This window comes from Halichoeres trimaculatus, unplaced genomic scaffold (genome assembly GCF_033239565.1).
Source record: "Halichoeres trimaculatus isolate MK-OKI-2021-1 unplaced genomic scaffold, fHalTri1.1 fHalTri1_scaffold_24, whole genome shotgun sequence".
NCBI classification, from domain to species: Eukaryota; Metazoa; Chordata; class Actinopteri; order Labriformes; family Labridae; genus Halichoeres; species Halichoeres trimaculatus.
In genome coordinates, this window is record NW_027437202.1 from 4,355,034 (window position 1) to 4,378,046 (window position 23,013).

Below are 23,013 nucleotides of genomic sequence, written 5' to 3' on the forward strand. Positions count from 1 at the left end.
CGAAGAGGAGTCTGGGAATTGTTGTCGTCTGTAAAACGAACGTTCGCGAATAAAATAAAAAAGAACAAAAATTTTCGCTTTTCTTTTTGTGAGTCTTTAAAATTAATTAAAACTCGCATTTTTTTTGTTGCATTTAAGATTTTTTTTTTTTGCGTAAAAACTGCTGCTTTATCTGACGTCATCACGTTTCATCTGTTGTGCCAGTTAATGTTTTTAAAATTCTGCTAGCGCTTGTGCTAAAATGTCAAACTTTGAGGCCAGTGAAGACGGTTGGTAGTTTTTCATAAAACTAATAAAAAGTTCAATTTTAATTTTTTTAAATGTATATGCAACTAATCCAACGTAAAAGAACTTGACTGTATTAAAACTTTGCTACGTTCCGCTGTCAAAGGGGTCAGTCACATTAGACATAAGACTGGCTATTACCCCAATCAGCAACATTTAACAACATGTTTAACGACATATTCAAGCTAATATACTCTAAATATATATTTGAATTAAAAACACTGTTTAATCAGTCTTAATGACGCTTTAATTAACCGTCCCCAGGCACAGATGAGCAACCTGAGTTGCCACTAACCAAGGCAGTAGAAGATGTGAGTCAACAAGGCTACGCCCAGACTGTGGCCCTGGAGGAGCATCAGAAGACCCTCAGCTCCTTGCAGGTTGAACTTTATCATCCCCTACCTCACCAAAACACAAACCAAAGCACCATTGAATCAAATAATTTTACATCAATATGAAAGCATAGGAGACACTAAAACTTTGTGTCTTCTTTTCCAGTCAGCTCTTAAAGATATTGAGAAAGAAGCCCAGATGGCAGGTCAAGATCTGAGGGCTAAAACGAGAGAAACCTTACTCCTGGAGGGCGAGATGGAGCACCTGCAGCAGCAAAACCTAACCCTGAATGAACGCTGTGTTTCCATCAGCAAGGAAAACAGCAACCTCCACATGGACATGAGTGGAGTGATGGTGAAAGCTCAAACTGAGCAGGAAACTTTCAGCACCTATAGGGAAAAAATGGAGACTCACAGAGCTGCTGTTCTGCACGCTGCGAGTGAGACGAAAGCCCAAAAAGAACTGGAGTCTAAGAGGGAGATGGTCCAGACGCTGAAGCTGAAGAAAGAGGAGCTGAGGAAGGATTTGGAGAATCCTTATGGAAACACTGTGCAGACAGAGAAGGTGGAGAATCTCAAAAACATTTGTTTTCATCTGTATTTACTGTAATGATAATACTCTCTTTAATTCAACAGAGAGAGATCGATGCTCTTAAGGAGAAGTGCTTTGTGATGAGGAAGATTACTGAGGAGAAGAAGGAGAAACTGGATCAGGAGTTGGAGCTCCAGGAAGGCTTAAGGAAAGACATAGAGGTAGAGCAAAGAGAGGTTCACACATCCTGAAACAGTGAGTCCTAACTAACTAACTTACAAAACATTTGTTTCCACTAAGATCTACAACAAGCGCTTTGATGCCATCATCAGACGCCTCCACTGCCAGATGAGCAGAGCCCAGGCCGTTTGGAGGTAACACATAAATGCAAATACAACAATTGCAATGAACCCATGCGTGTAATTTTACCGAGTGGTTTGCATAGCTTTAAACTGGGAGGAGCTTTTATCTGGTTATGAAACACTCTGAAACTAAACTGTTCATTCTGACCTATAAGAGCAAATAAGGCCATAAGGATTAAGGCCGACTATCTTTTATAGAGCTATTTTTAATTTCAAAATCCACTGTCTCAGAATAAGTGCCAGTGATGGTGAGATTATGAATCTAATTGAGCGTGTTTGCCTCTCTCAGGCAGTTGTCTGAAGAAATCAGCTGCTTGGAGAGACAGCTTGATGAGCTGAGGAGGCAGCAGGAGTCATCTCAGGGCTCAGCAGTTGGCGGTCATTAAACTCAAAGATAAACAGGTTTTAACACTCATATTATATATCAAGGGCGGGCTTGCTATTTTAAGAGAGGGTTGTTGCAGGTATTGAACAGTAGAGGGCAGCAGTGACTAAAAATTGTCCAACTTCTTCTGTTTAACTTTGGAAAAGCATCATTTAGACTGTTTGACAGAGATTGTTATTTTTCCAGTGGAGTGTTGCTGATGAAATTCACAAGTTTTGTTTAGAATTAAAAAAAAAAAAAAGGGAAATAATTTCTTGATCTTGCTATGTTTAATTTCTGGTATTGAGAGGCCAGCAGGAGTGTTTTAATCAACCAGGGAGAGGATTTTAGGCCAAGCAGTGCCCACTCAGTCCACTCCAAAAAAAAAAACAAACAGTGACCCCTGTGTTCAACAAAAGCCAAGTGCCCGCTCAAACTGTTGAACGTGATGATGTTGTTCTGGAACACGCTGTTCCATCTGCCGCTTCACTGGCTCGCATGATGGTCTGCGAGGTGACAGCCCCACTGTCGACGAACAAGGGCGTGACTGTGCTGCTTCAGCCATTACTGGGGACTAATTAAACACAAAAAAATGGCTTTTCACACAATTAGTGCAAAATCACCTGAGACACTCTGAAAAAGTGCTTTCTCATGAGCCCAATGTTTTGTTGTTTTTGTTAAGAATGAGCGGCTTTTTGCATTACTGGGCCTCTTGTGTAATGATGACGATAAGGCCTCAAATTTGGGGAGTACAGTTTGGGAAAAATGAAATATTCAAAAATGTTGCAGATTGTATCCACAAAACCAATCAGGAGTGAATTTTGTGCAGCTTTGGAAAACTTTAAAATGCCCTTTCGTTATCATCTGCACATGATCTTTAACAAAATTAACATGAAAAGACAAATAAGCTCAAATATTTGATCCCAGACAATTTCATTTCTCCTCATCCTGACTTTGTACTTAAATGGGTCATTTGCTCAAAGATACATCAGGGGAGCGTGTCCAGCTCACACACACTGCAGTCCTGCTCTCTCTGGCTGACCTGATTAGAGTGTCGTCAGCTCTGTCCTGGTGACGCTGCTAAAACACACTCACATTATGACACAAGAGAGCAAAAGCAACTGTAGAAATCTTCACTGCAGAAGAAATTTTCCCTCCTCGTGTCTGTCTATTTCTGCTTCGTCATGCGTCTTCAAAGGGGAAACTCTTTAGATTAATGCCACTCATATCCTCCCGCTTCAAGCTAATTAACTTAACCAAGGGAATGAATTCAACGCCAGCCGTCCCCCACATGCTGGTTTTATTTATTTGGCTGTGACACATTTGTCTACTCCACTTTGGCATCAGGCTTCACTTTGAAACATACTCAAATACTAAGAGCATGGGGGGTTAAATCAAATGGGATAAAGAGTGAGTTAACCACAAAACATACTTTTAACCCTGCGCTCTCTTTGTTATCCGGCCATAATGCAGAAAGCTGTGACTCAAGCAGTTTATATCTGCACCGTTAATGTCAGGGCTATAAATCTTCACCCTAAAGGAGCACACGTAACTACCGAGGCAGAAAGGAGCACAGCAACCTGTAATTTAATTTCTGCAGCTAGTGCAGGATGACTCGCCTGAGTCGGCTGTTGTGAATTCCTCACCTCTCACAGATGTAGGTTGAGTATGTAGAGTCATTGCTGGTTGTTTTGCAGATTGTGAGTTGTTTGGAAATGTTTGGTGCACCTGTTGCCTTCAGCGCTGGCTCATTTCCAAAAGCTATACACCGTTTAATGTTTTTACATAGCCTGCACAGCAAGTGCTCATGGGATTCAGCATGAGCTTGTTTCTTCTTTCTTCTTCTTTGCTCTCCAGGTGTCTTCTTCTATGACAGTTGTTATCAAACACGTCACTTTGAGGGAGCTAATTTCTTCTCTTAGTGTTGTCAATCATCCAAACTGAGCTCGTCACATTCCTGTCGTGTGTATCTGCGTCTGAAGCTGCCAGCTGATTCACTCTGACAATAACAAACCTGTCTGGACGCCTGCTCGGTGTGTTTGCAGCAAAGGTCTTGTTAGGACTGTAGGAGTAGACGTTAAACTCTGCTTCTTCATCTCTTCCCCTGTCCTGACTCCCTCCCAGCAGCTGGTGAAGAGGAGTGATTCTGTGTGAACACGATCAGCTGAGCAAAGATTTCCTTTGTGTCATCAGCTGCTGAATCATACTGATGAGAAAAGTGAGAAGAGCTCCCTGAGAACGAAAGAAACAATTACTTTTAGGAAGAAGTGAAGGATTTCTCATTGAACTGATCAATCTTTAAAAAAATCTTAAAAGGCACTGAACTCATGAATGGCCTTAGATGTCCTTGACATATCTTAAACTAATCTTTAAAAGTCTCAAAATAAATGCTAACAATTATTTATTTTTTTAAAAGTAATTTATCATGTGACTCCTGTGGTAACAACCCTATGTAATTGATGTTTATTGAATTAAATGTTAAATGTCATTAAAATGTCTTGAATTTAACTAGCCTTAAGCTGGAGCCCTACTCTTTTAAAGCTGTACACTGCAAAAAATGAAATTTTATCAAGTGTTTTTGTCTTATTTTAAGTAAAAATTGCCTTACCACACTTGATATGAGCCACATTTAACAAATCAGTCCAGAAAATTGTCTTGTTTCAAGTTGTTTAAAGACAAAAATGAGGTCTGAATTGCTCGTAACAAGTAAAAAAAATCTGCTAATGGAACAAGAAAAAATTGCTTGAAAATTTCCTTGAGACTAGAACAATGTCTTAATACAAGTAACTTTTCTCTTGTTCCATTGGCAGATTTTTTTTACTGGTTACAAGCAATTTAGACCTCATTTTTGTCTTTAAATAACTTTAAACAAGACATTTTTCTGGATTGGTCATATGAATTTGGCTCATATTGAGTTTAAAAAGGAATTTTCTATTGAAAATAAGACAAAAACACTTGATAAGATTTCAGTTTTTGCAGTGAAATACAAGGAATGGGATTTTTTTTAACTAAATGTGGCTCATATTGAGTCTAAAATGACATTTTCTGCTGAAAATAAGACAAAAACACTTGATAAGATTTCAGTTTTTTGCAGTGTAATCCTGGTCTATGAAACAGCCCCGTGTCAGTCACAGTGGGGAAAATACGTGTGCACTTGGATGACCAAATTGAAAAGAAGCGTTGGGGAAATCCCTCTGAAGGCCGAGTTGAACACACAAGGGAGAGCGCTGTGACTCTGCAGGACTTTAATTGCTCCCATTGCTTCTTGTTAGACTAAACAGCAGCATCACACGCACGCTAGTTTACACACAAAACCTTCTGACTGTAAACATCCCGCCTCATTGGTGACTCAGCTTTTCCTTGAGCCTCACCTCCACAGGGTGGGTCTCCTCACAGAAACCAGGTGAAGCTGTCACGAGTTACTCCTGGGTGTGGTCGGGTACTAATCTGAGGAATGTTTTGATCTGCATGGGCATGAAGCGGTGTACAGCGTGAGCGGTGTGGGATACAAGTCAGAAACTCAGACACTCTCCTCTCTCCTGACACCTTCATCCAATCTTTGTTTAAAAAGCAGCTTTTATTATATAACACACGTGGGCAGCTTGTATGTGTTGCTTGCTTCCAGAAAATGTGACAAACAGATTTATTTAGCTTCAAATGAATCATGAAGCTGACAACAATGTACATACAGTGTGTGATTTTTAAGATCCCACGCCAAATGGGTGAGCGTAGGCGTGCAGCCAGCGTTTTAGTCCCACCTAAAGCAGCACTGAGTCAGATGAGAAAGATTTTTTAGACTCTGAATTCTCTGAGTAAAACACTGTAAAAACAGTCGCGATACTTTATAATTCATCATCGTCAGCTCAGGAGGAGGATTTGGTGTTAATATTGTGTAACTCAACAGACTCTGTTTCTGATTCAGCATTTGTTGCACAGAGTAATTAAACACATTTCTATCACTTCTCCCGTTCAGCACACTGCAGCAGACTTATCTCACTGAACGTTGTGTAACGTCTCAGACTGTCTGTGCATTAAATATGTAAACCCCACGTCGACTTCTCTTTGAAGCCAGCAGCTTTGTCTGGGCTGAAGCGGCGTGCAGCGTATCCTACAACAGGATCGATATGCGGCTAATCAGATTAAATCTGCCTAATCTGATTTCCAAACATATCCTGAAGTTTGGAGAGTGGTCTGTTTTGATGTGTTGTAAATAAACACAGGAGTTGAGTACACTGGATGCCTCGCATGCCTAACTGAAGTGACGAGGAGGCTGATTTAGCTCCTCTGCAGCGTGAAAGTAGGGCAGCTAGGGGGAGCAGCAGGGAGTCCCAGGTCGGGCGTTACGTCACAGGAGAGTGCGTGCGTGCGAGTGAGAGGAGGGGGCTCTGCCTCGGCTTGTTTCCTCCCTGGATCCTAATCTCAGACAGAACAGTGGGGCAGTGAATTATGAATGAAACCGAGGAGAAGGAAGGAGTGGTGGGACGGAAAGCTTTGGCACCTCCTCTTGTCCTGTATCATTCCCCTGCTCCTATGGTAAAGCTCTGTACACACTGTTCCCTATTTACCCCCTTTCTCTCACAGGCTCACAGCTGCTGCTGTATCACTCAGTGTGGCTTTTTTATTCCCATTCGGCATAATGCCAACGAAAAACATGGACATCCTCTAGCCCGCCCGCCCGCCCTGTTCTGTTCCTGACATGTTCCTTTACGACCAGGAACAAAAAACAAACCTTAAACCGTTAGCTGTACATCCAGCTATTGTGTGAGCACAAATATTACACAACGCCCCAGAAAGCTGTTTAACGTACATGTTAATCTGGCAGATTTGTGGTCACCGAGCTGTGTGTGCACACGCTGTTTAAAGGTCTGATTTGTCATCCACCTTCAAGAAGAGGAGTGTATGTTAAATGCTACCTCCTGCTCTTTAAGAGCGCTCCAGACTGAGATAAACAAACCCAGCAGCTTTTTTAAACCCCTGCTCGTGAAGAGGCTGCTTGTTTACCTCTCAGTTCTGCACACCAGGTGTGTGTGTGGGTGTTCAGACGCTAATGTTTGCCTTTTTCCTGCTGCTGTGTGTGTGTTGTTGCATCAGCAGGACATAAGGCTGCAGGTCTAAAATCCTCGACGTGAAGCTTCTTTTGGCTTTGTCACACTTTCTGCAGAAATGCTGATGTGTTTCATTCCTGCACCTACAAAGAGGAATAATCCTTTAAAGATGTGTCTTTGTCTTTGTAAGTGGCGACAGCAGATAATGTCATGGTGGTTTGACACCACGGCTTGTAAAAGTGACAAATTACTCACAGCAAAACAAAGCGTTTCCCTCTTTGGGAGCTACAGTTTTTTACACGTTGTGCCCACACTCTCTGTTTCGTGACTGACCCCTCCTCTGCTTTTGTTCGCCGTCTCTCAAAGCTCCCACTCCAGCTTTGTGTTTTTCTTTATGCGCGTTTATCAGTCTGAGGTGGTGTGAGCCGTGCCAAGCTCTGATTCCCACATTTCTAACGTTACGAATACAGTAAGAAGATCTTGTTTGGGAACATTTTGAAGAAGAGGAGAGGAGATATGAGAGTGTTTTAGCTTTTTAGAGGCTTTAAATCAACGGTGACAAATGAGAATGTACATGGGCGACTCAGGAGTGTGGTAATGACGTGAAAGCATGTCAGTTACAAGAGTGATGAGTGAGAAGGCCTTACATGCACAAGTTGTTCAAATCTGTTTCCATATGTTAAGGTTAAAAATGCACTCTTCATTCACACTTTATCTGATTTCTCAAAAATGAGTTCATCTTTAAGTCTTGTGGATATATTTCCAACACTAAACCCTAAACACTGCAGGCTTTATGCATCCCGTGCCTGCAGCTCAGCACCTGTTCAGTGAGCAGAGTCCACACAAGGACACAGTGTACTTCTGTCTGTCCACTCTGAGAAATATTTATGACAATGCACAGAATGTATAATGTGTCTCTCTGGGCGGACACTGCTGCTGCTGTGCATGTGTGTGTGAGTGAAGCAGTGTGTGCTGGTAGGATGTATACTATACGTACAGACTGTGCTGGAACACCCTGTACTTCTGGATGCCGAAAACCCCTCAGCTGAAAGAGAGGAGGGGGGATTCACTACGCCGTGCAACCCAGAGAGGAGTGACCTAAATATCAACTCAGCATATTGTGTGCATCTATCATGTGCTGCATCTCGAGGTCTGGAGATTGATTATTTAATCACAAAGAGCTGTTTTTTCTGCCTTTTTCATGATACATCATGTACATCTCGTTAAAGCAAATTCTGTTCAGTGAAGGGCCAAAAGTAACATTTATACACTATGTCTAAAGCATAATTGTGAAAAATAAATTCTCATATAAGTAATTTTGAAAATAAAAACAATTTTCTTTTCTGTATTTACAGAATGAAATTACTGAACATCCATATGGCAGGAATACAAGGCCTGTGTCTTCAAAGACATTTAGCGCAATATAACCTAAAAACATTAAAAACATGGGACACAGCACGCTCCTATTAAACCAAAACAGTGCATTTTCCATCCTTTTAAAATAAGGAATAGTAATACAACTGAAAACCTTCCTTAGATTTTTTCGCCCTATAAATGACTGCTGTATTTACATAGATTTATAAGATTTTACTCTTTTAAAACAGTGACCCTGCATCTTCTCATGCCATGTCCACACATAGCCATGTATTCAGGAAACTGCGTGTATTTTTATACATTTACGCCTGAATGTCACTGAAAACATTGTTTTTTGAAACTCCAGCCAAATTGAAGATTTTGGAAAACTCCAGTTTCATGGTTTTGTATAGACACCCGTACACAGAACTTTTGTTCATTCAGGGGTTCATTCTGATTGGCTGGAAAACACTGCCCATTATGGGTTTGGCAAACCTCGAGCTGCACTTCTTGGCGGATTTGCCAGCTGTGTGGACAAAAGTATTTTTAAAAAATGAACAAGGTGGGGATACTGGTTTTTGAAAATACCTGGCTCATGTGAACATGGCCAAAATGTAACACAGTGTTCATTTGTGGTCAGGAGAGAAAGTGCAACAATAAATAATGAATGAGAAATTCAGGCTGCTGACAGTGGGATAATAATAATAATAATAATAATAATAATAATAATAATAATAATAATAATAATAATAATAATAATAATAATAATAACAAATAAAATAATAATGATAAAAAGTAATAAAAAGAATAAATAAAATAAATAAATAAATAAATAAAATGAAATAAAATAAAATAAAATAAGATAAAATAAAATAAGATAAAATAAAATAAAATAAAATAAAATAAAATAAAATAATATGTATAAATCATAAAAATTCAAACATGGGCAGCAGACCAAAAAAAATTACTGGCAGGCCAACTTTGGTCTGCAGACCCTAAATTGGACAACCCTGCTCTATCTGTAGAGACAAATCCTGATTTTCAAAACGTGCATAAAACTTGCTTTTCACATCTTTTTTTAAAGAGTAATTCAAGCAATAGTGCACTTTTGGTTAACTCACAAAAATGACAAACAGAAGTAAAAGTGTGAAGATTTCCCTCAAACACAGACAGATTTAATGTGATAGCGGTGAGTTTTGTCTCTAAACTCATAAAAAGAGTGGAGGAGTATCAGCTCCATCCAATCAAACGCCCTGTCGTCCGATTGGCTGTTGCCTAAACAGCCTCAAATCAATGACATCACCTGGATTCTTGGTGCATACAAATAATTTGACACACAAGCGTGTTGTCACATGTCTGATCCGTGCACCTCTACAGCGATGACGGCTTCTATCGTCTCGTGTATATGTCTATGTATGTGCAGGATCTCCTCCACGTTGTGTGTTTGTGCTCCTTTTCCTTTTTTCCTCCTCCTCCTCCTCGCTGATGTTCCTCCACGTGCCGCTGCTCTGCCTGGAGCAGGTCTGCAAACGTGCCAGGGACGGACACATTTTAGGAAGGAGGAATTTAAAGGAGCACGTCAGAATTTTTGGGTGATGAATCCAATATTTCTAGCGCACAGGTCGAGATGATTTAAAGTGTGGCTTTAAATGAGCTCTTCTGTTGCTAATGTGCAACATGAGGCCTGAGGATAGTGTTAGCTATCAGATGTGTGCACAGAAAGAAGAAAGTGCAGTGTGGAAATGAGAGCGAGGTCAGGAGTGAAGGACGATGGAGGAAAAAGACGACGTCTGCTGATTTCTCCTCCTGTCTCAGAAATAGGAAGCAAACAGGAAACACTGCAGTGATAGAAGCTGACCTCAGACTGCGTGTGTGTGTTTATATCTATGTGTGGTTGAACAGTATGTACCAGACGTGAGCCGACTGAGGTTTTAAGGACGTGGAGGACACACGCTGAAAACAAGAAAGAGGCCCGAGCAGAGGAAGCTGAAGTCAGGGTTTGTTTAACTCTTCTGTGCTAAGTTATCTGCACACGGAGCACACCCTTTTTCCAGCTCCTTGCAAACACAGAGTGGGATTTGTAGCTTTCTGTGAAGGGGAGACGAGCAGATGTCAAGCACATGAAACCTTCAGTTGCTTATTTACTCAAAGCATCCCACATCTGGGCTGATCTGGAGTCAGGATTGTGCTCCTGCTTTGTTCAGCGGCCTCTGGGCTTCTTTGCCATTTGGTGCACACCTGCTCAAACACACCCGCTGTGATTAATTAGCAGAAAAGGAAAAGTATTAATAGAGTGAGACAAAGCTCGGATTGATCCGAGTCCCCCTCAATGAGGTCACTCCTACATCCACCCTCGCTGAGCAGCTATTTTAAAGCCTGCAGTGGTTTTGGGTCACATTACTGTCACACAAGGGCGAGACTTCTCCTTCCTCTTGCTCTGAAGCGAGAGGATTTGTCCGTGTGCTTCCAGAGGAAGGACGTATTAAATGCTCACGCTGGCATCGTGACAGACGATTGTTGAGATCAGCACATCGTCCGAGGACAGGCTGTCTCCTCTTTACCGCGCCGCAGTACGAAGCAGTTATCTTCTTCCATCATCTCGACTGACTTTGAGGAGGCTTATCTTTTCATGAAATAAGTGCAGCTTGCAGATTTTTCTTGCAGCTTGAGCTCGCTCATTAAGTTGATTGGTTTAGAGCTCCTGTAGATGAACTAGATGAAGTCACCAGCCATGACTTGACTTTGTTTCCACCCACACACAAAAGAGACAAAGGGTTTGGTTTTGTAGGTCAGAGACACCGCTGACGTACAGCCACTTAAATTATGTGTTTGTCTGGACTCTGTGACGAGTCTCAGGACTAATTTGACTCCAACTTCAAGGAAAATAACCCTGCACATGACTTTCATCTATCCTTCACAGCGAGACACTCTAACTTCAACGTCCTCCAAGCGTCCTCTTAACAAAGTGGAACAGTCTGCGCCATAAACAACCTGATTAGGAGGAAAGCTCTTTACGTGGACGACGTGGCGTTGTTGGGGCTGCTGTTGTCTCTCCTGCTGTGTGTGTGCTCAACATTGCTGTAATGACTGTCTGGTTGTGTTGGAAGGACACACATCAACACATATAGACTCAAATTCAGCCAAAACAAACAGAGGATTAGAAAGAAGAGCTCTCAAAGAGAGTGTAAGTTTCTGAGGTCTGCTCACTTTCTGGTTTTCTGTCTTTGTTTTGTTTTCACTGGGAATCCTCGATCAGATTCCAGACACCAAACAGAAACTGCTCCTTCACATTGACACTGCTGGGATAATAATGACTCAGACTTTTACAAACCAGTCCAACCAGACTGATGTGACGCAGGAATACTCCAGCTGAGTAAAGAGAAGTCATCACCAAGGGTCAAAACTTTGCCTGTTTTTGACATGTCGTGTAGATTAAGAGAAGGTGCTGAAGGGAGGAAAAAGTGGAGGACAAGAGAGGGGGATGTAATCCCTTCATAATCCCCTTCTCTCTCAGTGGGGCGTCTGCTTCGTGTCTCCCTTAGTGTGGAGTCTGTTTTGAAATATCAGACGTTCCTCGCCCTGAGGCGGGGGCACGTGCCTCCGAGACTTTGTGTGGAGGACAAGTGAGGACAGTGAAGACGAAGAGGACTCATACAGACACGCTGCTTTAGTCATGCTCTGATCTATTCCTGCTGCTTTGATAGGATGAATAAGTTATGATATAGACAGAGACATGTACAATTTTTTTTTCCTACAGGGTCTATAAATGTGTCTCTTTCAGTTCATTTCAACACAGGCACAAGATGTGTTAGAAGAGAAAAAACAAACATTGTGGACACAGCGCCAGCTTTGTCAGAGCGTTCAGTCTGAAGAGTATTTATGTGTTGGCTCTATTTCTGTTCACATGCATGTTCACACTTCACACACACAAGTCCACATATAGCTCCTTTATCCAATTATTCATTTCAGAGAATGTCCAAACTCTGTATCAGCACCCCACAGTCCACTTCCACAATTAACTGGTCTCAAGTCAAAAATACTAACAGTCATTAGATACAGATGTGAGAGCACCCCCTCTGATAATCTCAACTCTGTTTTTACTTCTGCTCAACGTCAGATTTTGCAGGATTCAGAGTGCTGCCGACAGCTTTTTCTTTCTGAATGTGTACAAACATGAAGTGTGTCTCTTACACCCTGTCCGGACATGGCTTAATCCCCGCTGAGTGTGGCCTCCCCGGCAGTCTGGACGCTCTGGGTTTAACCAGCAGGCCACCTGCTTTCCCAGCAATAAGGAAGAGCTCAGAGGGTGGGCCCAAAAAAAAAAACAGTGGGGTGTAAAGAGGATTTTTGGGGTCGATTCTGGGGCAGAATGGTCTTTGCATGTCTGGAAACAGCAGGCAAGAATCAAGATTATTTATCTGTGTATTTGTCCACTAAGTGTGAGACAAAGCAGCAGATTCATGAGTCAGTTAAGTGGTTTTAAGCTGTGCAGAAACATGACAAAACATCCACAAGTTCAACATACAGGACCTGAAGGATCGCAGCCCTTAATGCAAATAATTGACCTCCATGTTTGTGCGTCCAAACAGCAGCACAAATAGCCGAGGTTAATCTGCGTGTGATCCCTCAGAGAACATCCTGTACCCGCAGCGGTGAAGAAAACACCTTTTGTCAATGAAATGGGATTTGCGAAAGTGCCATCTGGACGCAGGAGCTGCAGCAGCATCGTCTGATCCATGGAGTCAATCAAGGCCAGGATGTAGGATCAGAGGATGGGGACAGGTCGAAGCCTTTTTTTAGATGATCATTAGATCACAGAACACTACTAATTAGATTCAGCCTGTAAACGTAAGCACTTTATCCCTCTCAGGTCACATTTTAATCAGAAGATGCAAAGCTCCATCATCTTCACACGTTAAAAGGATTACTATCATTTTATTATGTTTTTTTTTGATGGAATAATTTATTATTTGGCTTCAAAAAATGTAGCAAATGTGTGGCAGACAGTTGCTGTATGTTGGAGGTTGATAATATGGACAGTCCATAGTAATCCTGTCATAAACTGTCCATTAATACTCAGAAGACACAGCTAAACCATAAATCCACAGGAGATTAAAACGTAGATGTGCTAAGTATATATGATGACATTTATTCTTCTTTTCCTGCCAAATAATGCCATGAAATTTTTTTATGATGGCTTAATTGTATTTGTAATCATAGTTCCTCTCACGGAAATAAAAAATACTGCATGATTTGTCGTTCTCTAGCCTCTTTTTTTGCTTGTTTTGGGCCTCCATGTGTAATACGAAACGGCTAAAGCCTCAAAAATGTTTGTATCTGTGAAAATAAAGCTCGAAACACTTTGAATTTGATTTAAATCGTCGTAAATTGAACAAATTAAGCCGCTAAGCTACATGCTATCTCCGCATGACGTCGACCTATATTTGAGCGCGGCCCCGTCCGCGTGCCCTCCTTCGCTGCAAGCATGGGGGTCCACGTGAGGGACAGGAGTGGGCGGAGCGACCATATGGCAGGGGCTCGAATGTATTCAACCAATCATAGTGGACCTATACATAAATATTTACAGGGTGGTCGGCTTCTGCGCATGTGTGGAGAGGTGTGGATGTACCGGTAGTCAGACTGGGAAGACTGGGAGCCTTTAAGGTTAATGGCGAGGAAGAAATTTGGTCTTACTGGGGGAAAAATACTCCAAATGAGCCGTTTTTTTTGAGAAGTTGATGGTTTACTGATTTGTTTAATATATTTGATGTTTTCATAAGAAAGACAATAATTCAATTTAAGTAAAAGAAACTGGAAGAGTCCATTTTTAATTTTTTGTTTCCTTTTTATTTGAGGTGCAACTGTCTAGTGCAATTGTAACGTCACATTTGTGATGGGCTGAGGATCATGCACAGAACATCAACATACTTGTGCTAGGCATTTTCCTTTTCTTTAATTTTTTTAACGCCAAGTGTCATAAATGTGTTCAGCGCTCCAGTTGCACTACGAGCAACCCGAAACACTTGGCTGTACAAAAAGACAAATAAAGAAAAAAAAATAAAAGACAAAAAAAAAACAAACAAAAAATTCCATTCATTTAAAAAAACCTACACAAGTCCCCAAAAATGAAAACAGTCCAGGAAATTTGAGCGAGTGAGCTGAGTGACGGCAGAGGAGAGTTCACGTACAGTACGAGGCCGTGTGTCACCACAGGGGGAGACAGCATCATAGTGGGGGAGGTCAGTATTCCTCTTCTGTTCCCACCCTGAGTTATGACATCACAGGTAGTTCAAAACCTGGCAAAACCATAGATATATATATATTTATATAAATATATATATACACATATATCGCGTAAAACAACTAAAAAAAGGTCTATATATGTATCTATGGTTAGAAACCAGGCACTTGGCAGAGTTTAAGTGGAAAGTTTTAATCTGTACAAACCTAGAAACAGTCAAGTCCTACTTATTCGCTCTTTCATGAATTACTTGTACACATCACTAGGACATTATTACATCAACAAGAGCAAAAAACGTAAAGAGACAGAACAAACCCTCCCTAAAAAAAAAGATTCCCTGCATAAATGTTTAATGCTCCATCCGAGATAAGGGGGAGAGTGCGTTTAGGGTGGGGGGACGGCGACGTGAGCCTCAAGAACACAGTTCCTTAAGTGAACGATGAGGCGTAGCTAATATTTCTTTCATGGTTTTCTTTGACACCTCCTTCTCCTCAGTCTAGAACATTAAGACGTCTGCGAGGATTAAAGACCCGGGGAAAAAAAGAGCCCATTCCAGATGGGCTGTCCGGGTCTTTAAAGTTCGTCCTCCGTCAAAATCATCTGGGAAAAGTGCACGGGCAGCAGCACTAAAAACATTTAATGCATGATGGAGAGTGCTGGGTTCAGGTGAGACTGGGATTACCAGGATGATGGCACACTTTCCACACGTCGGTCACACTGCGAGGGATTGGACGGCGCCGACCACAACTCTGATTGGACGATAGCTCCTCCTTGGATGAAAGCAGCCACAAGGCTTGACTGTCGGTTCAGCTCTGTCCTTACCCACGCATCTTCATCGACGATTGTCTGAAGCAGGTAATCAAAGTTGGAGACAAAGCGGCGAACACACACACACACACGCACTTGCGCTCCGGTGCAACTCCAAAGTCTGACAGTTTAATAAAAAGGTGCAACAAAAAGAAAAGAAAGTTCGTCGTCCGGTTGAGTTGAAGTGTGTGATCCTCGAAGACGGTGGCATAGTCGGTCTAGATGTTAGAGTCAGTTCACAGTATGGCAAGACTTCCTCCTCCTCCTCTTCTTCTTCTTCTTCATCCTCATTTCATCCCCTCTTCTTCAGAGAGGAGGGTCTCCTTTGTGCAGCTGCTTTGTTACGCAGACATGCCGGAGCTCTGTGAAGAGGGGAGGGCCTGCATGGTCCCAGTCGGGGGTGGGAGCGGCGGTTGGGTGGTGCCGGTCGGTGAGCCGGTCTGGACCTGCGCCTGGAACTGAGCCATCTGCTCGGGGCTGGCCAGGTTCTTGAGCAGGTTGTTCTCCTGCTCCAGCTGGGTGTTGCGATCGATGAGCTCTTTGATCTGCTCCTTCAGCACCTCCACTTCCTCACGCACGGCGTACATGAGGTGGCTTTTTACAAGGTCCTAGAGGAGAAAAGCGAAGAGACAAACAAGGATGGTCAGCTTTAGAAAATATCTTAATATCTCACTTTTATAACAGTAAAATAATTTATTTATGTTTTGATTGCAATGGTCAATTAAGGTGAGCAATTTTACAGGCGTCACATTAGGTTGATCAATTTATTTACATACTTAAAACCAACCCTGCCCTAAACTGGCTTTTGTCTATTTCATACTCAATCCCCTGGCAGGAACAGGTTGGTGTTTTTCTGACTCTACACATTTGGCATAAAGGACGTGTCTTAAAATAACTGTAGATTAACCACAGGAATAAATGACTCAGGGACATGTGAGTGGCTCATAAACATGCTGTTTAGGTTAAAAAAAAAGTGTGACACAGCAGAGAGCCAAGGCTGATTCTGCATCATAAATCACTTCACAGCACATGCCAGCTGTCACCCTGGCAACACAACATAAACTCCTCTTTAAGTGAGTCTTCAAAACTGGAGGAACTGCTTCAAAGTGCGTTCCCGTGACACTGCCTGACTACTGTGCCGTGCCAGCCTACTGAAGTGGGATTTGCAGTTTATTAATCTGAGCATCCCCTCCTCTGTGGACCCGCCCCTCCTCCTCCTCCTCCTCCTCTCTGCCCCGGTACGCAGCAAGGGAACAAAATGTTCCTGCACCGGAGTGGGAGGAGCCAATCACCGCGCGAGTTATTTATACTGAGCTGCAGGGAGGCTGCTGCTTGCCTAGCAACACGAGACAGGGAGGAGAGAGGAGATTGGGAGAGAGACTATGTATATGCATGAGGAAAAGAGAGAGAGAAGGGGTAGCGTGTGAACCTTAAACCTGCCCACATCAAGTTGCAACAAACCGGAGGTCATCTGTCCGAATCATGACGGAGCCAGGAGCTCCTGTTGCTTTGATGCAAACACCAGCAGGTGCATCAGAGTGAAAATAAAGATGTTTCTTCCACATGTGTGTGTGTTATTATACTATAAAAGTAGACATTTAGCAAATTTTTCATTCATTCATTGCTCCATAACACCTCTCATATTCTCGCTCAGTGATGCCTGCAAGCTAGGAGGCAGATTTGGCCGTAACGTATCAAAATAGAAGCATAAGGGAGAGGATGCAGCGGTAGGAGTCTGTGCTTTGGTTACATAACACAGGAGGCAGCGCATAGAGTCCATGTAGAGCATGAGAAGGCCTATTTACTAACACTGTGAGGGGATAATGTATGATTTAAGAAGAAGCTTACCATTGCTTGCTCAATCTTGTTGTCTATGGCCACAACACTTGCACCAGAAGAGCTGCAAGACAGAAAAAAGAAAGGATTAGATTGACTGGAGGCAATATTTATAGATGCTGCAGGTGTCTTTAATGTACATTTATCTATTCTGAGGTAAAAACAGATTTTAATTAAAGCTTTATAAGGATAGGATCATTTCTGCAACAAAGCAAATGGAGATTAAGCTTTGACTCCGATGGCGGAGAATGAATGAGGCAGCATTTCAGGCACGTAACCTCATTTACAGTCCACTGCATATCACACAAACAGGCGCAGTAATCCTCAATGGGACATTACCTATTGTCAAGCCGCACTGATGCGCTCTCCTTCCCGAGCACAGAGGACAGAAACGATATCGAGAAATTCCTCAGCTGACAAACACCAAGATCCATCGCCACTGTGTAACACTGGGAATTCATGCTACCCCGTCCATTAAAACCCTTTTTTCTGCGGTAGAACCTGGGAATCCAGCGGTATAAAAGTATAAAAAATAGCGCATTATTGTGCGGCAGAGCGCTGGGTCTGCTCTCCGGGAGCCCGCAGAGCTCGCAGCCGGCACGGCAGCACACAATGGACTGAAGCAGGCGGGCTGCAGCTCCGCAGACCGCGGCTCCCAGGCTGGATAATTCATGCAGGGCACAGAGCCAGGAGCGACGTGATTGGCGGAGACGGGAGCTCGTTAGCATAATGCATGACGCAGCGGAGACGCTGATTGGAGGAGCGCGCGCTCGTGGGAATAATTCATGCGACATCGCTGTACCTGCTGCGGCTTCGGCTATAAAACCCTTACTCCAACCGAAACAGCACAGAAGATACTTCTTATTCACTCAGACCTCTAAAAAATTGAATTAAACACCAGTTATTTAAAATTTTACTCCACTTCTGCTCGTAAAATGTATTTTAAACCTCTATATCTCCGTCTCTCTTGCATTGCAGGTGATGGGAAAACTTGCTAACTGTTTGTGTGACGCTGTCTCCCTCTATCGGTTGTAGCTGATACCTCCAGGGGTCACAAACACACTAACAATGCTTCATGTAATTTGAGTAAACATAATCAATTGCCCACTAAGTGACCCCTCAGTACAGCTGACCTTAGCACTGACCAGCTGTCACATGTGAGAGTAAATAATGGTTTACACTGAGAGTGAAAGAGGAGAGGTGTTGGCAGCAGAAAAAAGGGTCAGATGGTGGAAACACTGGAAGCTGAGCCTCCTTTGTCCTCTTCTTTACACCAGTTTGAGTGCGAGAGGGAGAGGAACACTTTGTTCTGTACAGTAAGAACAGGACCACCCCTCTCATCAATCTCACTCAGATGATATCACTTAATGTTCGGGAATTTTTGCAAGTTTTGCAGCATTTCTGGGAGGTGTGATCAGGACACAGTAGAAGCGATGAAAGAATTAACAAAAAAGTACAAACACAGCAGTTGTTCCCATCAAAAACTTGATAACATATTCTGATATTAGCCACCTTAATGGATTTACTTTTAATTTTAAAACATGTCACATGGGGAGTTTATAACAGGATTTCAAGAAGGGCCACGTCGACCCTTGACCATCCTGAAACCAGATTTTTCAATTACTGAAATTTGTTATTGATAATCAATACCTGACTGATTTTCTGTCAGTCAGACTATCAATGATGAATAAATCCTTTCAGCACTCGAAGCCTCACAGTCGATGGACACACTGTGTGGAGTGTGAATAAAAGAGAATGAGGAAATAAATCAAATGGCAGAAAAAAATGCATTTTTCTGTGATTGTAAGCAACATGTTTTTTTTTTTTTTTTTTTTTTTTTTTACTTGTTGGATGGACACAGAGTGATCTGACGATTTTGAGAATTAGTGATAGATGTATTGACGGACACTCTGACCCCTTCAAGGATGCAACCTTTGATTCTTTCTGACTTCCTCCAGGAGTGTATATTACTCCACTGATTAAATCAATACTTCACCCCATGTATGAAGATGTAACTGCTTTTCAGCTTTCTATGTGTGGACTAATCGTCACATTGAGGTCACACAGTTATGGTAAACAGCACAGAAAAGGAAGTACACAAAGTTCCTACAACAATAAAGATAACAAAGAGAAAGTAAAACAGGTGTGGACACAAGTCTGAAGCCTCACTCTCATGAGTTTTAGCACCTTGTTGGGTTAAATTTGTCTCAGACGTGGGAGCATGTTAAGGAAGTGGGCTGTTGAGGGATCCTGAAAAAAAGTCTTTGTACATGTACAGCAGCTTTGTGGTGGCTTTGGCTGTTAAATGAATGGCACATTGGCGGGACTAAGTGATTTTACAGAACTGGAAAATAACGTCTGCAGCCACTTCTGCTTTTTGGGTTTTCCAAAGGAGCGGCGTGACATGCACGCACAGCTGTAGGAAACCCATGTGCTTGTGCAAAAAATACTTCAAACAAATATAAGACACTTTAAAACTGGGAGTTTGATGCAGAAACATTTGTATGTTGTAGATTTCATGTTGCAGAATCTGACTTGGGGAGACTGTAACTACTGATGGATCAACAGGGGAGCATGATGCTTTCAGCTTCCACTGGAGGAGGAATTAAACTAAAAGCAGACATAAGGAAGAGGCAGATTTGGATTGGATGTAGCTTTTGAGTGAAAGAATATGAGCTGACCCTTCTTCACACACACACACACACACACACTCAAGAGTAATTGAACATGCGTGTGTAGAAGGCAGAACATTGTGTACTCGTACACATTTATAGCCCTTGAGGTTGGCTGGGCGGGAGTTTAAACATGCTTAGGTGATGCAGGTAGGGGAGTTGATAACTTCAGGTGTTTCCCAGAGTTTTCTGCTTCTGTAGTTTTCACCCTCAACAACACACAGACAATATTTGATCAATAAAACACACCACAACAATCAGGCATTGACACATAACTCCCGTTGGCGTCCGCCTCGTTTCACCCCTCCAAGGCTGCTGCTTTGGCGGACTTGACCCTCGCCACGCTACGCCATGCCACGCCACGACACTCCTGATCCCCCCCTGACAACACGACAACACTACAGCCATCATCGTTACCTCTTCAGATGCTTCTCCAGCTCCCAGAAGAGCAGCTTTACTGCCATGGCGTCCCTGCCCTGCGCTCCTCCTGACCCGGCCAGCCCCTTCTCTCTCATTGATGCTGTCGGGCTCAATCACCCTCCGATTAAAAAAAAAAAGGAAAGAAAAAACACCCCCAAGACCCTTAAACACACACTCACAGCTCCACCTAAAGCACCCTAAAACAAACCCCAAAGCTACTTCTAGGACGGCGCCCCCTCCGTCCCTCCTGACCTGCGCCCTTCTGGTTCTGACCCCCTGCTCCCCTCAGAGGAGGGAGCTTCACATCAGGGGAGCCTGACCAACAAAGGAGACCAGGATGGAGCTGTGCAGGACGGGGATGGGAGAAAAACAGGGGTGCGTTGGTGTGTTAAGTCCTTCTGATTGCCCCCTTTTCTGCGCTGGAATCGCATGTAGGCGTTGAGGCGATTGGGCGCACAACGAGAGGGGGAGATGGGAGGGTGGGTTTGTGATGTCATCACCTAAGTAGTCATGTCGCCTCCCTTTCTGTTTGTTATATAAACCGTCAGCTGGGATTAGGCTGATCCGTCCAATAGGATGAGCTACTTTTGACCACACACCCTCGTTAGCGCGCTCGCAAGCCACTCCCTTCTCGCTCTTCTTCCTCCCTGTGATGATAGTGGACGCAGGAGGAACAGTCCTCAACTTTAAACCTCCACATATTAAAGTCTCTGAATTCCAAAACATCTCCTCTCTAAGTAATCTAAAGGAAAATGTGAGTGTTGACCCATGTGTGCTTTCACCCGACCTGTCACCTCTGATCAGCGGATGCACACTGGACACGCACGCTCCCAGCATGGCTCTCCAGTGGAGCGCGGCTCACGTGTACCGCCATGCTAGCTCTCAGTCCACATCATAACCTGAACAAAGAGGATCAAAACAAAACGTTTATGTGATGCTACACGGCACAGACAGCGCTATGGAGGTCTGATGCTCCAGTGCTGAAACCAGGAAGTGAAAGAAATATAAATTTGGAGGATGCTTGGGCACAAAAAGAGGAGGTGGAGGATGTGGCGCACTTGTGGGGATCACAAAATGGCGGATGAGGGGCGCGTAGAACGAGTTCACTGGAAATGTCTCAGCTTGATGCATGCAGGGAAATTGTTAACCTCATTAGGAGAAGGTCACGTCTCTCTTTTTTGCCCCTAATGTATGTGTCACTAATCCTCGAAGATGTCAACGAAAGCGAAGAAAGCGAACAAAAAGACATGAAATGTTTCTAGAAATGTTTCCGTGCACGCTCATGACTCAAAGAGCCAATTCTGATTTGTGTGAATAAATATTTCTGAACATTCCTCCTCATTTCCAAACAGAACTTCATGTCCTGTTTATCTGTACATTGTGTACTTTCAGGCTTGGGGTCAAAGTGCGCATGCCCGCCTGGAACAAAAGAGCTAGAAACTCGCTCATTGACGTGGAGGCAGCTTTACTTTCAGCCAATTGCTGGCGGCGCTGCAGACTCCTTCCAGCCAATGATGCGCGGCCTTGGCGATGTGACGTCAGGGGTGAGATGCTTTCATTCATTATGTATCCTCTTCTGTCCTAAGCCTGTGTATGTTGCATGTGAGGAGATGACCCATATATTACCTGCTGCAGCTTAATGTAGTTCCTGCCACGCTAAAGGGGTTAAAGTTTCAGTCATGTCTCAATTTAAACCTTCCTGATTGGCTGAAACACTCGGGTCAGTACGTGCTCCAGATGACAAACTCAGGACACTGCAAACTTTAAATGAAGTAATTTAGATAGCAATAGAGAATTTCTTCAAACGCACTCTGAACCAAAAACGAAAGGTGATCACCACGCCCTGCGTTGCTTACATAAGCAGCGGATGTGTGTAAAAATAAAAAGCAGGGAGCAGATGTTGCATGCATTGCCCACGCAGCTCAAAATATAAAGTTTCACTACAAAACTTTTACACAAAAGGGTGAAACCCATTTGTAGGATTGGAGCTTGAGAACTGGGTTAAAGAGAGATTTTTAATCCCTGAAGATAAGAAGAAAATCTGAAAACTGAGGCAGATCAACCGTAGAGGGTTACTGGAGAATTTACACGAACAAAATACAGACTTCTAAGATCTGAAAGTGTAGAATCAATGGTGCCAAATCCTCTGTGCTGTACGTACACATTACAGCATCCCTCCTTCGAGCACCACCCCTCTTTTATCCACCATCTTCCTCTCACAAAAGCATCCAGCTGAGTGTAAGTAACGCTTCCGTCTCACTTTATTGTGCGGTTTGAGTGAAGACAGAGCTGGGCTCAGCTCAGGGGGCCGGGCTGCACTGTGTGGTCCTGAGACGGATCCAACTCTGGCACAACTGTGCATTTTATGAAAATCTGCAGCAGAGAAAGAGAGTTCAGCTCATTTAAAGACAAAAAACGCACAATAAATAGATTCAATCACATCATTTCTCCAGATATTCACTCTCATTCCTGAGATTCTCTGATTGGCTATGCCTCCTTCCACATCACTTGTCCTGAAGCAGTTGAAAGGCATGAGCTTGTGTGTGTCTGCGCGCCTTGTTTGTGTGCATCAATGTGTGTGTGTGTGAAGCTATGTTTGCAAACTGGCAGAATCCGGTTCTGAGGGCTTTGAACTGGCATTTACATGGAGAGGAACCAAGGCCGACAGCAAGATCAACCCCACTGCACACGCTCAAAGAGACACTTGTGCAAAGGAAGTGTCTGAAAAAGCAAATAAAGGAAAGAATTTATGAGATTTGATGAG

The 23,013-nt window shown here is 43.0% G+C and overlaps 2 protein-coding genes across 3 annotated transcripts; one reads left to right on the plus strand and one right to left on the minus strand.

Moving 5' to 3' along the window:
* The first annotated feature begins 795 nt into the window (after positions 1-795).
* On the plus strand, positions 796-13,432 carry ccdc122 (coiled-coil domain containing 122). Of its 2 annotated transcripts, none has more exons than XM_074664785.1 (4): positions 796-1,182; positions 1,254-1,370; positions 1,450-1,523; positions 12,904-13,432. In XM_074664785.1, the coding sequence occupies exons 1-4, from the start codon at positions 817-819 to the stop codon at positions 13,004-13,006; spliced, it is 660 nt and encodes a 219-aa protein (XP_074520886.1). In that variant the 5' UTR covers positions 796-816; the 3' UTR covers positions 13,007-13,432. The 2 variants fall into 2 exon arrangements, with proteins under 2 accessions (XP_074520886.1, XP_074520887.1); XM_074664786.1 differs by lacking the exon at positions 12,904-13,432 and adding an exon at positions 1,801-1,972.
* Positions 13,433-14,103: 671 nt separating this feature from the next.
* LOC141786004 (TSC22 domain family protein 1-like) lies at positions 14,104-17,845 on the minus strand. Its single transcript, XM_074664694.1, is given in 4 exon segments — positions 14,104-15,929; positions 17,170-17,221; positions 17,497-17,774; positions 17,777-17,845. Coding segments are annotated over 4 exon segments (651 nt in total). The 5' UTR covers positions 17,831-17,845; the 3' UTR covers positions 14,104-15,662.
* Positions 17,846-23,013: the final 5,168 nt, after the last annotated feature.